Here is a 13296-nt window from a genome sequence, read left to right on the forward strand (position 1 = left end):
TCTTTCCCAGCATCTGTCTTTTCTAATGAGTTGGCTCTTCGCATCAGGTGGCCAAAATATTGGAACTTCAGCTTCAGCATCAGTCCTTCCAATGAATATTCAGGATTGATGTCCTTTAGGATTGACTGGTTTGATCTCCTTGCAGTCCAAGGGACTCTCAAAAGTCTTCTCCAATACCACAGTTCAAAAACATGAGTTCTTTGCACCTTCTTTATGGTCCAGCGCTCACATCCATACATGACTACTAGAAAAACCATAGCTGACTAGACAGACCTTTGTTGGCAAAGTAATGTCTGCTTTTTAGTACACTGTCTAGGTTTGTCATAGCTTTTGTTCCAAGGAGCAAGCGTCTTTTAGTTTCATGGCTGCAGTCACTATCTGCAGTGATTTTGGAGCCCAAGAGAATAAAGTCTCACTGTTTCCATTATTTCCCCATCTATTTGCCATGAAGTGATGGGACTGGATGCCATGATCTTAGTTTTTTGAATGTTGAGTTTTAAGTCAGCTTTTTCACTCTCCTCTTCCACGTTCATCAAGAGGCTCTTTAGTTCCTCTTTGCTTTCTTTGCCATAAGGGTGGTATCATCTGCATATCTGAGGTTATTGATATTTCTCCCAGCAGTCTTGATTCCAGCTTGTACTCACCAACCCAGCATTTCGCATGATGTACCCTGCATATAAGTTAAATAAGCAGGGTGACAGTATACAGTCTTGACGTACTCCTTTCCCAATTTGGAAGCAGTCCGTTGTTCCATGTCCAGTTCTAACTGTTGCTTCCTGACCTGCATACAGATTTCTCAGGAGTCAGGTAAGGTGGTCTGGTATAGCCATCTCTTTAAGAATTTTCCACAGTTTGTTGTAATCCACACAGTGTAGTCAATGAAGTGTAGCTTTGGTGTAGTCAGTGAAGCAGAAGTAGATGTTTTTCTGGAACTCTCTTGCTTTTTCTATGACCCAATGGATGTTGGTGATTTGATCTCTGGTTCCTCTGCCTTTTCTAAATCCAGCTTGAACATCTGGAAGTTCTCAGTTCACATACTGTTGAAGCCTTGCTTGGAGAATTTTGAGCATTACTTTGCTAGCCTGTGAGATGAGTGCAATTGTGCGGTAGTTTGAGCATTCTTTGGCACTGCCTTTCTTTGGGATTGGAATGAAAACTGACCTTTTCCAGTCCTGTGGCCACTGCTGAGTTTTCCAAATTTGCTGGCATATTGAGCGCAACACTTTAACAGCATCATCTGCAGAGTGATGTTAAGTACCATGGTATGTTAAGTATCATGCATTTTTTCACTGTGCCTTCACAATAGCATTTAATTTGCTCCTCGTTGCTTCACCTTGAAGGTAAATAGTAGACTGGGTTTTAAAATGAGCAAGCTAGGGCTCAAGAGAGCAGAAAGACTTGGCCCACGTGACACTGGTGGTTCACGGTGAAGCTCGGTCTCCAGTGCCTGGACTCTGACCCCTGCTGTTGGGTCTGTGGGTGTTGTGGTCTGTCTTGAGTTCTCGGATGGGGCATGCCTCTGTGAGAGGAAGCGTTCATTTAGGGAATAAACCCGGGGGAGTCAGATGAACTCTGCAGTTATCTGTGAGCAGGGAGAAGTACTCACCATATTGCCTTACGATGCAAACATGGTGGGGAGAAATGAATGACTTGGTGTATATGAAAGTACACCACCAAATTCCCCTGAATTTATTTGGAGAGTGAGGGTTTCCTCTTTGGCTTGACAACATCTGTCTTCCTCTCTTTGGGGAAAACCCATAAGTGACTGTCCCTGCTCCACCCCAAGCAGGGACCTAAGCCTCTTTCTGGCTGTTCATCTCCCCTGCCTTCCTGCCCGGAGGCAGACAACACTGTCTGGGAGTTGGGCATAGCTCTAGGGCTAATTTTAACCCCCTTATTTACGGCTTCTCTGAGACCAGAGGGGTCTCAGCCTTTCTTTTGGGTTGGGGGGGGTGTCTCCACTTTGAATGGCGTAAAGCTGAAAGTGACTTCATCAGAAGTGAGTGTCCAAGGCAGCTCCCAGCCGGGAAGCCCTTAGCCGTCTGCCTTCTCTGTGACCGGAACTATGATACCAGCATCAGTTGAGCCCTTTCTGTGTCGGTTCCTGTTCAGAGTGCTTTACATCCATTCATCTACCCAGCAGTCTATGAAATAAAGTAGCTCCAGCGTTGCCCTTATTAGCTTACTGGCAGCTCAGAGACGAGAACTTGGACTGGCAACTAATTGAGTATGATTTACAACTACCCTCTTTGGTACTTGCTGTGAGTCTCTTAGGAGGTGAGCCAGAGTAATCCTAGAAGGAGTGGGTCAGAGATTCGTAAGTGAAGGGCTCTCTGGGCAGGTGAAGTAGTTTGAGCAGAACCAAGAAAGAACCTTCAGGTGCAAGCGAGAGTGATGAGACCAGTCTTGCTGCAGCAGAGCAGGCACATTGGGGAAGAAGAGTCAAGAAGGCTGCAGAGGTGGAAAACCTCTTTGCCGAGAAGTGTTTGATGTAATAGGTCCTACAGTGAGAACAAAGTGTTCTTGGTTAGAAAGCAGTGTTCAGGCACTGGTGGTTTACGGAACAAGGTCAAGTGAACTGCCTAGTGTGTGCTAAGCCACCTCAGTCGTGTCTGACTCTTTGCGACTCTGTGGACTGTAGCCTGCCAGGCTCTTCTGTCCACGGGATTCTCCAGGCAAGACTACTGGAGTGGGTTGCCATGCCCTCCTCCAGGGGATCTTCCCGACCCGGGGATCGAACCCAGGTCTCATGTCTCCTGAATTGGCAGGTGGGTTCTTTACCACTAGCGCCACCTAAGAGGACACAAAGATGAAGTGTGGGCCAGTGGGAAGGCCACCCTGTGAGCTTGGCCTGTAGTGGATTTTGTCCATCCCCTCTAGAACCTTGGCCTTGAGAGCAGCAGGTGCCAGGGGGTGTCCGGTATAGGGGGCAAAGGTTTGGCAAGTCTCGGCTGATGATGTTCTTTACCTTCTGTTCCAGGCTGAATCCCAAGAATGTTCACCAGAGGCCTGCAGTGGCCCTGCTGTGTGGGCCTCACGTGAAGGGGGCTCAGGGCATCAGTTGTGGAAGGCACCTAGCCAACCACGATGTCCAGGTCATCCTCTTTCTGCCCAACTTCGTGAAGATGCTGGAATCCATTACCAATGAGCTGTCTCTCTTCAGCAAGACCCAGGGCCAACAAGTGTCTAGCCTTAAAGGTGAGCCCTCGCACAGGGTTGGGGAGCCCTCAGTGCTTTCTTGGTCTGGTGGCGCCGCCCAGTGGCGACAGGCGGAAAAAGAGTAAAGAGCGCTTTGCTCATGAGTAGTAGTAGAGTCTGATCTGATCTGAGTATTAGAGTCTTAAGGAAATAAATACCTTTGGTGTCGACTTGCCTACTTCCCATCCCTTCACCTTCTTCCTCCTCCCACCACTCAGATGGAGAGGTGGGTATCCATTTATTCGTTTCACAGATAAGTACAGAATGGGTGCTGTTGCTGACACTGGGGATATGGCGATAGATTTTTATTTTTTCTTAGTCCATGCTTTTGTGGAGCTTACATTCTGGTTAGGACAGATGACAAGTGACATTTCTCTCAGGTCAGATGGTAGTAAGTGTTATGGAGACAAATAAAACAGGGAAGGGAACTCGAGAATGTTGGAGGGTTGGGTGGAGGGAAGCAGTAGACTTAGACATTTCAGGGTCTGTCATACAGGGCCTGTGGGTCTTTATGTAAGGTTTGAACTTTGAGATGGAGAGTCACTTTAGGAATAAGTAGCAGAAAGATATAATCCAGCTCGGGTTCCAGACGATCATTACGTCTATTGTTTGAGCGCAGACTGTAGATGTACACAGAATTATTAAGGCTGTTGTAATAATTGGAACGAGAAGTGATGGTGGCTCAGACAGCATGAAAGTGATGAAAGGTGGTTAGTTTCTGAAGCAGTATTGAAGATAAGAGTTTATAGATTGGATGTAAAGGATAAGAGAAAGAGAAGGGTAAGGAATGACTCCAAGGTTCTTGACCTGAGTAACTGGAAGGATGGAGGTGCCATCACAGAGATGGGAAGAGCTGGGGGAGGTTTGGGGAAGAAGAGCAGAAGCCCATTGGATAGGCAGGTGGAAATGTTGATTGATGGAGATGAGTCTGGAGTTAAGTGAAGGGATCCAGTCTGGAGTTACAAGTGTGGGGAGGTGGTATTTAAAGCCGTAATGAGCCTGGATAAGGTATCTTTTAGGAAGAGAGAATAGATAGGTTGTTAGAGTGAGTTCTTTGGATATAAGTTTAAGGGACCAGCTAAGAGACAGGGAAAGAGTGGTCACTGAAGGAGAAGGAAAGCCTGGAGAGTCTGGTACCTGAAAGACAAGTAAAGAAAAGAGGGTGTGAACAGCTGTGTCAGCAAGCCTTTCTAGGTTGAGTTCAGATGAAGATTGAGACTTCATCTGAAGTCTTCAGCCACCATCACTTCTCGTTCCAATGATTACCACAGCCTTAATAATTCTGTGTACGTCTGCAGTCTGCACTCAAACAATAGACATAATGATCACCTGGAACCCGAGCTGCATTATATCTTTCTGCTACTTATTCCTAAAGTGACTCTCCATCTCACTCAGACTCAAAGACTTGACTGCTGGATCCAGCAGTGTGGAAGCCCCTAGTGATCTTGACAGGAGCAGTTTCAAGTGGTATGGTGAAACGTGGTCTGATTGGAGTGGGTTGAAGTGAGAACAGGGGAGAAGTGGAGCAAGCAAATGCGGCGCAGAGAAAGGGCCTTTCCAGGGATCAGATGGCAAGATGGGGCCAGAACCTCAGTCTTAACTCGAAGGGAATATGCTATTCCCACTCTCAAAAGCCTCAGGGCTCACAGGGACACCCCCATCCCCACCTGTGGTGGCCTGTTCTGAGACTCTAATTGAGGTATGTCAGTACTTAAGGCTGAGACCTGGGGAGGGATTCTCATATGTGGGTTCCCCCTCTTAAGATCTGTAATATGATGTCCTTTTCCAGGCAGTTATTCTTCCTCAGCTGCCCACAAGGCTTCCTATTCCAGTTGCTCCAGGATGTTTACCCTTGAGTTTGGTCTGATTTCCGCTAGTCGCAGTTTAACCTCTTAGGCTGGTCAGGACTTACGTGCTTATTGAGCCATCTGTTCTTACACTGTGCCAGAGGCTTGGTGAGAGCAGAGAAGCCTTTTTACACACCTGGGAGAAGTGAGAGATTCCTTCCCCATTCTTAAGTTTGGGCTGCAAGAAGGACTCATTTCTGTAACAGGGGACCAGCAAGGCCAGGCTGTGGGAGCAGGCCAGCCTGGTGTAGAGTGGGCACGCTCTTGCCTATTCACACTTCTTGGGCCAGACAGCAAATGGCAGTCAGCCCAATTCTCATGGGCTCTGGTCACATCCTCCCCCTCAAGGCTGACTTGGTAATAGAGCCCACCTTCCCAGAGCTTATAATTTACCAGGAAGTTAGATGTGCAGAGGAGGCAGGGGTATCATGTCCTGAGAAGCTCTGCTCACCCAGCAGCACGACAGTGCTTCAGCCTGGGAGCTCCACGAGGACAGTGGTCCATCGGGCTGACATACCCTTGGTCTCCAGCACCTAGCCCAACCAGGTCTTGGAACTCCCAGAGCCTGAGTCCCGGCCCAACCCTGAAAAGCCTGGCCTCTGCAGAGGCATTGGAGTGGTGTCTGAATAAGATACTCTTGGTTGGGGTCACCAAGGTTCTTGTCCCAGCCTGGACTGCTCTCTACTTTATAGGGGTTACAGATGGCACTCTTTCCACCTGCAGATCTGCCCACTAGCCCGGTGGACCTGGTGATCAACTGTCTGGATTGCCCCGAGAATGCCTTCCTGCGGGATCAGCCCTGGTACAAGGCAGCTGTGGCCTGGGCCAACCAGAACCGGGCACCAGTACTCAGCATAGACCCGCCTGTGCATGAAGGTGAACAGGGCATCGATGCCAAGTGGTCACTGGCTCTGGGCCTGCCTCTGCCTCTGGGGGAGCATGCGGGCCGTGTCTATTTGTGCGACATCGGCATTCCCCAGCAGGTCTTCCAGGAGGTGGGCATCAACTACCACTCGCCCTTCGGCTGCAAGTTTGTCATCCCACTGCACTCTGCCTAGAAGGGCTCTGGGTGGGCTGGACCTCGTAGTCCCCTGCTGCTCCTGACACTGAACTTGACAGCGAACGCCTTAAGGATGTGAAGCTTCATGGACCTGTTGTTAAATTTCTTCTCTTTTCATTTTGTTTCTTTGAAAGAACAGATCATATTTAAAACTGACCTGTCACGTGCCCTGAGCCAGGGAAGGCTTTCCCCCTGGGGGCACGGGGCGAGTGGCAGGCTTAAGTGCACAGTGGCTCCAGGCATCTCTACACTCGGCCCCCTGCATGGTCAGGTGCGGCTTTGTTTACAGACATAGGCAGCTCACAGACCGTATGTCAGGTTACAGCCACTGGGCCTGGGCCGACGCCTCACGGGGTGGGTCAGCCCTGTTTGGGGGTCTGTGCTGGCTCTGGTCCAGAGCTTGTGGCTTTGTCTCCCCTGCTTCCTCCAGCCAAGCAGCCCTTCCTCTGATCATGTAGAACTGGCTGCACTGCCGCTGTCCGCTAGAGGGCAGACTTGCATTCTCGGTTCAGTTTGAGGGCTTTGAGGCCTTCCCTGAGCCCCACCGCAAGATGATGGGGGCTTTGACCCTTTCTCCTGAGCTGATCAAGTTTTATGCTAGGTTTTTTTTTTTCCCGAGGGTCCTTCCTCGTTTCCACTCCATCACTCTGAGAGGCAGGGAAAGGGGGCAGGGTGGCATCTGAATGGTGTTACTGTATTGGGATTTTTTTTAACTGTTTTTCTGTTGTCTTCAGCACAGGTAGTATAAGCTTATGTTACTGTAGAACCACAGTGCCCATCTTGCCAGCAGTGCCCCCGAATCCCATACTCTCTAGCTGGGGACTGAGCCTTTGCCTAGTCTGGGGCCAGACCCCTCAGGGTGCAGCTTTAATGTTCAGTATTGGGGAGGCCCCTGGGGGAGCCTGGTGCTGAACCAGAAGAGGCTCCCTGGTGCTTCTGTCCTAAGCCACCATTCCCGCCTCCTCTTTGCCTGCACACATACCCCTGCTCTCCTGCCCCCTCTGCCCTTCCCCTGAAATGGTCCCTTGCAGCTGTAGGCGCATGTCCCTCCCACCCCCCCAGCTTTTACAGTGTCTGGGCCTTGAACCCTTTGATGGTCCTCTCTAGATGTGTAGGCTCAGGGCCAGCACCCTGTCTCAAAGATGCCAAAATGAGGCTAGTTCTGGATGAGCTAGCTGGTAGGCCTCAGCCTTAGGAACACAGTGCTGCTCAGATCCTAAGGCACTGAGCCCCCAGATGTTCACAGGCCCTGGAAGTTCCCGAGAGGGGCCCTTGCAGAGGCTTGTGCTTTAAAGCCTTTTTTAGGGCTTCAGGCTTCCTTCTGCTCTGTGCCCACCCAGTATGGTTAAGGGGGTGAGTGGAGGGGCTTGATGGATGCAGGGTAGGCCCTGGTACCCTGGGTTTCAGGATACTTACCACTTTCCTTATAGGAGCATAGCTGGGGCAGATTAGGCAGGGCAGAGAGGGCTGGTCCCTCCTGTCCTCCCAGCCTCCCTCAGATGTTAAATTGTCTCCAGCAGTGGAGGGCACCCAGCGACTGTGAATCCTGTGCTGTGTATCCTTCCTGAACCTCTGCTCACTCTCAGGGCCGAGAAGCTCCTGAATGAGGCCCTCTCTCTAAAGGTGGGGCTGTAGTTTGAGGAGCAATGCTGGGTTACAGGCATTTTAGTAAGCAACCACTCAACAGGCTCTGGCTGCCTGTTAATGCGGTGAGGTCTCCTCATTGGGTCCAGTGAAAAACAAGCTAGAACCCTGGCCCAGAAGACTCTACTTGCTCCATTAAGTCACGGTGACCCTGTGGGTGATGGCCTTGTGTTGAGGGGCTAATGGGAGTTGGTGCCCAAGCCTGTATTTTCTCCCCAGGCGGCACGGGAGCCTCTTCCTGCCCTCAGCCTGGGCCTTCCCAGGTGGTAAAGATAGCATGATTCCTCCATCTTCACCTCTTTTCAGAGGCATCCTACCCACAGTGCCCAGTTCCCACGGGGCCCCAGTCAGGTGGCCAAAACTCATTCATGCAGCTCTTGGGGAACCAAAAACCAGCACTAAAATAAAGCTGACGACAGGAATCCTGTGTCCTGTGGTACATTGCTCTGTGGGCTGCAGTGCGCTGAGGCACTGCATCCCCAGCCTTGGGAACCTGCCTTGATCCTCACACTTGATCTCAACAAGCCAGTTACTGGGCATACACAGCCTGATGTCTCGGCCAGAGACAGGGCTGGAAGGAAAGGTAAACCCGGTGGGCCAGTCCTGGCATGTTCTCTGGGGCTGAGAGGCACAGGGGCCAGCAGGGAAGTGGGCGCAGGACAGGCCCAGGTGCCTTTCCGGACTGTTGAGCAGACCTACCACTGCTCTTCTGGGCTCAGGGGGACACCCGAGCTTCTGGCTAGCCTTTCCGGGCCTGGCCCAGTTCACACGTAGCTCTCCACAAGCGGCACTGCTAAGAAAGACTTTATTAATAAAGTAGGGAGGGGAGAAGGCAAGGAGCCTGGAGATGGACACACTGGTACCAGGGGTTACAAACAGTAAGAAACACTTTATTATAACTTTACAACATATAAATAGCTTGGGTCAAATCTGTGCTTTCTGGCAGCTGGGCATCAGGTCTCCTCCCCTGCAGGCTCCTGCCTTCCTTCACATTGCACTGTTCACTGCGTGGCTCTGGCCCTGGGGCCGGTGGTAGAGGTTGGAGGAAAGGGGCCGGGCAGCCCAGTCCCGCTCTCCATCTCCGGTGCAGTGGCCGCACGCCTGTCATCTGCTTGGGTTGCGGCTGGTGTGGAAGGACCGCTCCTCAGGGGTCAGACCAGCAAAGAAGGGGTGCAGCAGGGCCTCCGCCAGTGTGATGCGCTGGGCAGGGTCAAATTCTAACATCCTCCTCATCAGGTCAAACAGCTGCACGTGCTCCAGAGTGTCTTGGAGCATATAACTCTGCTCAGGGACACAAAGTGCCTCAGTGTGATGGCGGGCCATGGGAAGCCACAGCCGGTCCCCTTGCCTCTGGGAAGCCTTGCTGCATGGCTGAGGAGGCAGGATGCCCCCCTGGAGGACTACTTCTGCCCTCCTGGACAAGGAACAGGTCTGCTTTTCGTGCCTGTAATCATGTCTGCTCTGAACTTTGTCAGGCTACCAGGTGGCTTGCTGGCTTGATGCCTCTGCCCCCATGTGCAAACTTCTGACAGGTGGGTACACAGCACCTCTGTGAAATTCACTTGTCCAAGCACCAAATGCAGTTGACAGAGGCTTCCTGGCCATGTCTAGGTCTTCCCCCACCCTCCCCTCAGTCCTGCCTAGTGAGAAAAGAGGGAGCGGGAAGTAGCAGGGTCTCAGATATCTGGCTCTTCGGATGCCCCCTGAGTACATCAGAGCCACCCTGTGGGGAAGGGGAAGAGCTAAGGGCCCCTCTAGGGCAGTTTGCAAGAAGCCTCACTGCCAGCACCCGGCAGCCTTGGGCACAGGCTCCCACAGAGCTGGGGCGAGGAGGCCACTGTTAGCTGCCTGGCCTCTGCTGTGTATTTGCCCAAGGCCTGGGGTCTCCTTGGCATGAGTTGAGCTGGGGGAAGCCAGAAACTGACCTTCAGAGGTTTGCAGTTCTCCTTCACATACCGGCCGTCAGAACTGTTCTCATCCCAAACCAGGCCCCCTTTGTAGAAATATTTCTGCTTCCTGAAAACAAAAGACAGGAATGGTGGAGTCAAAATGGGAAAGACAGCAGCAGCATGGAGAAGAGCAGCGAAACAAGGCAGGGGACCCCGGCCTGACCCAGCAGGGAGGTCTGGGCAACAGCTCTGCCAGGTCCCTTCGAGACAGGAAAGCCCTGAGGGAGCAATCCTTACCTTGTGCGGTGGATCATGTGTGATGGGATGGGCCCTAGGATCTTCTCCATCATCACCAAATGCTCTCGGTTCTCATGGGTCTGTGGAAGGGTGAGGGACACAGCAAGTGGGAATCATGACAGCCTCCGCCCCTTAAGGTCCCTCGGAGAATAAGGGATAAGAAGGATGGTCAAGGTCTCTCCCTGCCCCAGGAGATGCAAACCCAGCAATGGGATAGCAGCCCCAGCCTTTGTGATGTGGGACCAGGGAGGAAGCCAGCCTGTTCCCTCGGTGACTTCCCGACCCTTCAAGTGTACTGCATGACGACACCTCGTTCTGGCTAGTTCCTCTCTCCCCCCAGAAAGTGCCCTGCCCTGGCCCATCTCTGTGCCCTCACTCACGCTGTGCCCCTTGCCTGGAACACTCCTCCCACCCCAATCCTCCATCCCTGATGACTGACAGCAAAAGTCCCTGAGTGTTCCAGCTACCCTGACTGACCTCTTCCTTCCCAAGCACCTACAACCCTCAGGAGTCTAATCTCACAACATGCTGATGGGTGGGTGGGGGTCCTTCCCACACTAGGCCTCTGCAGCTTAGGGTAGGGGGGTGAGGAGGGAGAGGCCTTACCTGGAAGAGTGTGAAGCCCCGGTAGTACTCAAAGAGAATGCAGCCGATGCTCCAGACATCGCACGGCTGTGCCCAGCCCAGCTCTGAAAGCCAAAATGGGGTGGGCTATGAGACTCGTCTCTGTGCTCCCAGCCTAGAGCTCACAGGGCAGCTACCACGCTGTAGAAGTCCCTTTCTTAAGACCAAGTCAACAACCACAGAGACTCAAGACACTGGCTCCAGGTGTGGACAGGCACCACACTCCCTGTTTTCATTACTGCCAACAACTGCCTGCTTTATCGGGCTCAGAGCTGCAGTCACTCACCAAGGATCACCTCAGGTGGACGATAGTGACGGGTGGCCACGATGGTCGTGTGATGCTCATGGTCAAAGGTAGCACTGCCGAAGTCAGCCACTCGGATGCTGGTGTTCTTCACTGACTTCTCCTCACAGCTCTGAAGGGCAGGGAAGGGGAGCCAGGTCAGAAGTCTGTACTGGTGGGTAACCAACTCCTGGAACAGGGCCTCGATCTTTACCCCACCAATAAATACCTTGTGCTCATTGTAGAGGGTTTCAAACTCAGAATTCACAAACAGGATGTTCTCTGGCTTCAAGTCTGTGTGGGTCAGTTGGTTCTCATGTAGAACTGGGGGAGCAGGAGAGGAGGGAAGCAGACACTGAAAACCTGGGCTTCCTCTCTGGCCCGCCTGCCAGCGCTAGGCCAGCTCCGTCCTCCAGAGCCAGCCTGCTAGAACCCTCAGCCCCTAAGCTCAGCAGTGGCACAGGGAGAAGACCACACTGCCTCTGCTATGGCTTCCCTCTCAAGAGTTCTCTGTATTTATGAACTCAGAGGGTTCTAATTCTTGAGGGGGCAGGAGAGATGCCTTCCATTTAGAAAACTTTCCACCTATCTACAGGGGACCAGGTCTCTCACCAAAGCTGCAGTATCAGTCTTGGAATGGTTCCCTCTCCCAAGCACCTGCTACATAATTTGCAAGGCCCAAGGCAAAATGAAAATGTAGGTGTCCTTATTCAAAAGTTACTTAAAATCTAAAGATAGTAGTAGGAGAGCATTAAACCAAGCACAGGGCTCCCTATGAAACAATGAGGCCAGTGCTGCCTTTCTCCCCTCACCCCCATCCCTGAGCAGGGGGACGTCTGCCTTTTCCCTCCAACCCTGTCCCACCGATGGTTGTACCCTGCCACTCATCACTTCTCCCATCTGGCACTCAAGACCTCCCAACAGTGTAGCCCATCTGTCTTGACATGGGCCCTCTCTTCACCACAGTGAGCTGCTGCACATGCCAGGCTCCGGGCCAGCGCTGGGTGGCTCACCTGGCTTGGAACGCTCTCCCCAGTCCCGTCATCTATGCAGACCCTGCCAGTCTAGCTCTAGCCACCTCTGCACTGAGCCTTTCCAACCTGTTTCAACCACTACAAATCCTGCAGCACTGAGCACAGGCACTACTTTAGAGACTGGCAGACAGATGGGAAATGATGGTAAGACATGGTGTCTGTGCTAACAGGATCTGTGGGTGGGATCTACCAGGTCAGTCTGCAACCTCTTCACCCTATCCAGGAAGGTAGGCATGGGGATGGTAGGGGGCTAATCCTAGAGCAGCTCTCTCCCTTCTCTTTCGGAGAGCCTGGGGTCAGAGGCCAGCTCCACAGGCCCCTGGAGAGGACTGCAGCCTCTCCGTCGTCACAGGTTCCTACTTGAAGGCCTTTCAGCCAAAGGGGCCCAGCAGAACAGTCAGCAATGTGCTGGAGCACCTGATGGGAGGGCAGGGCTGCCAGGTGCCTTTGCTGCAGACCGGAGGCTCCCCCTGCTCCGCTTGAGGGTGGGAACTTACATCTAAGGGCGTGGCAGAGCTGGTAGGCCATGTGCCGGACATGTGGTAGAGGGTAAGGCTGGAAGTTATTCTCCTTTAGGAACTCAAAGGTGTTCTTGCCCAGGAGCTCAAAGGCGATGCACATGTGACCGTGGAAGTTGAACCAGTCAGACATCAAGACGCACAGGCTGGAGAAGGACGGATGGGGCTCAGGGCCTGTGCTGGGGGCTGGCTGCCCACCGGCTCCCTGAGGTGAAGACCGTCCCCACTCCCTCCCAGTCTGCTGGGTCACACACAGGATGCAGATTTACAAAGAGAAAGAAAACTATGGGCACAGTCCCTGCTCTCAGAGAAAGATGGCGCAAGCAGGCCACTCCACAGGACAAGCACCCTCTGCCGAGCTTCCTGAGCCTGCAGGGCTCAGCACAGTGCTTGGCGGAGAGGAATGCTCCATGTCTGTGTGCTCCTTTGGATATGGCTGACTACGTGAGCACCTAAACAGTTTTGGGTTTATATCTTGTCTAATGCCCACCACAACCCAGCAAAGCCTCTAATTTACAAATGCAGGGCGAGGAGGCCACCTCAGAACACAGAGCTGGTTGCAGCGGAGCCTAGACTGAAACCTAGATGTTCCTTCCAGCAAGACTCACTCGCCGGACTCCCCCGGCTCTGGCTGCCAGGAGAAGGCATGGTGCCAACCTGGCAAAAGGGCACTGCTCAGTCCCAGTGGGTCTGGGCCACTGGACTGGACAGACACTGACCCCTAGGAAGCTTCCCGCCCGTTCCCTGCCAACACTCACAACTTGTTCTCTTTGTCCTTCTCCTTGATCTTCTTGAGAACGTTGATTTCTAGCCGGGCGGCCTCCCGGTACTTGCCTACATTGCGGATGATCTTCAGGGCAACCTGAGACTTCCCTCTGGACCGGGACAGAAGCAGCAGTCCT

General features: G+C 52.5%; 2 protein-coding genes across 7 annotated transcripts in view; one reads left to right on the forward strand and one right to left on the reverse strand.

The window, feature by feature from the left end:
* The window catches only part of EDC3 (enhancer of mRNA decapping 3), a 55277-nt gene extending 47106 nt beyond the window's left edge, over window positions 1-8171 (forward strand). For both annotated transcript variants that reach the window (XM_027521880.1, XM_027521878.1), the window contains 2 exons: window positions 2981-3198; window positions 5769-8171. In XM_027521880.1, coding sequence (XP_027377681.1) covers window positions 2981-3198; window positions 5769-6103 — 553 coding nt within the window. In that variant the 3' untranslated portion in view covers window positions 6104-8171. The remainder of the gene's footprint in view (window positions 1-2980; window positions 3199-5768) is intronic.
* Window positions 8172-8538: 367 nt separating this feature from the next.
* CLK3 (CDC like kinase 3) overlaps window positions 8539-13296 on the reverse strand; it is a 32666-nt gene continuing 27908 nt past the window's right edge. For 4 of the 5 annotated variants that reach the window (XM_027521883.1, XM_027521882.1, XM_027521885.1 and 1 more), the window contains 8 exons: window positions 13153-13269; window positions 12374-12540; window positions 11072-11166; window positions 10846-10975; window positions 10542-10624; window positions 9936-10015; window positions 9675-9765; window positions 8619-9030 (listed from right to left, as the gene is read on the reverse strand). In XM_027521883.1, the coding sequence (XP_027377684.1) occupies window positions 8854-9030; window positions 9675-9765; window positions 9936-10015; window positions 10542-10624; window positions 10846-10975; window positions 11072-11166; window positions 12374-12540; window positions 13153-13269 (940 nt within the window). In that variant the 3' untranslated portion in view covers window positions 8619-8853. Of the gene's footprint in view, window positions 9031-9674; window positions 9766-9935; window positions 10016-10541; window positions 10625-10845; window positions 10976-11071; window positions 11167-12373; window positions 12541-13152; window positions 13270-13296 lie in introns of all 5 variants that reach the window. The other variant, XM_027521881.1, reaches the window with a different exon arrangement.

This window comes from Bos indicus x Bos taurus, chromosome 21 (genome assembly GCF_003369695.1).
Source record: "Bos indicus x Bos taurus breed Angus x Brahman F1 hybrid chromosome 21, Bos_hybrid_MaternalHap_v2.0, whole genome shotgun sequence".
Lineage (NCBI taxonomy): Eukaryota > Metazoa > Chordata > Mammalia > Artiodactyla > Bovidae > Bos > Bos indicus x Bos taurus.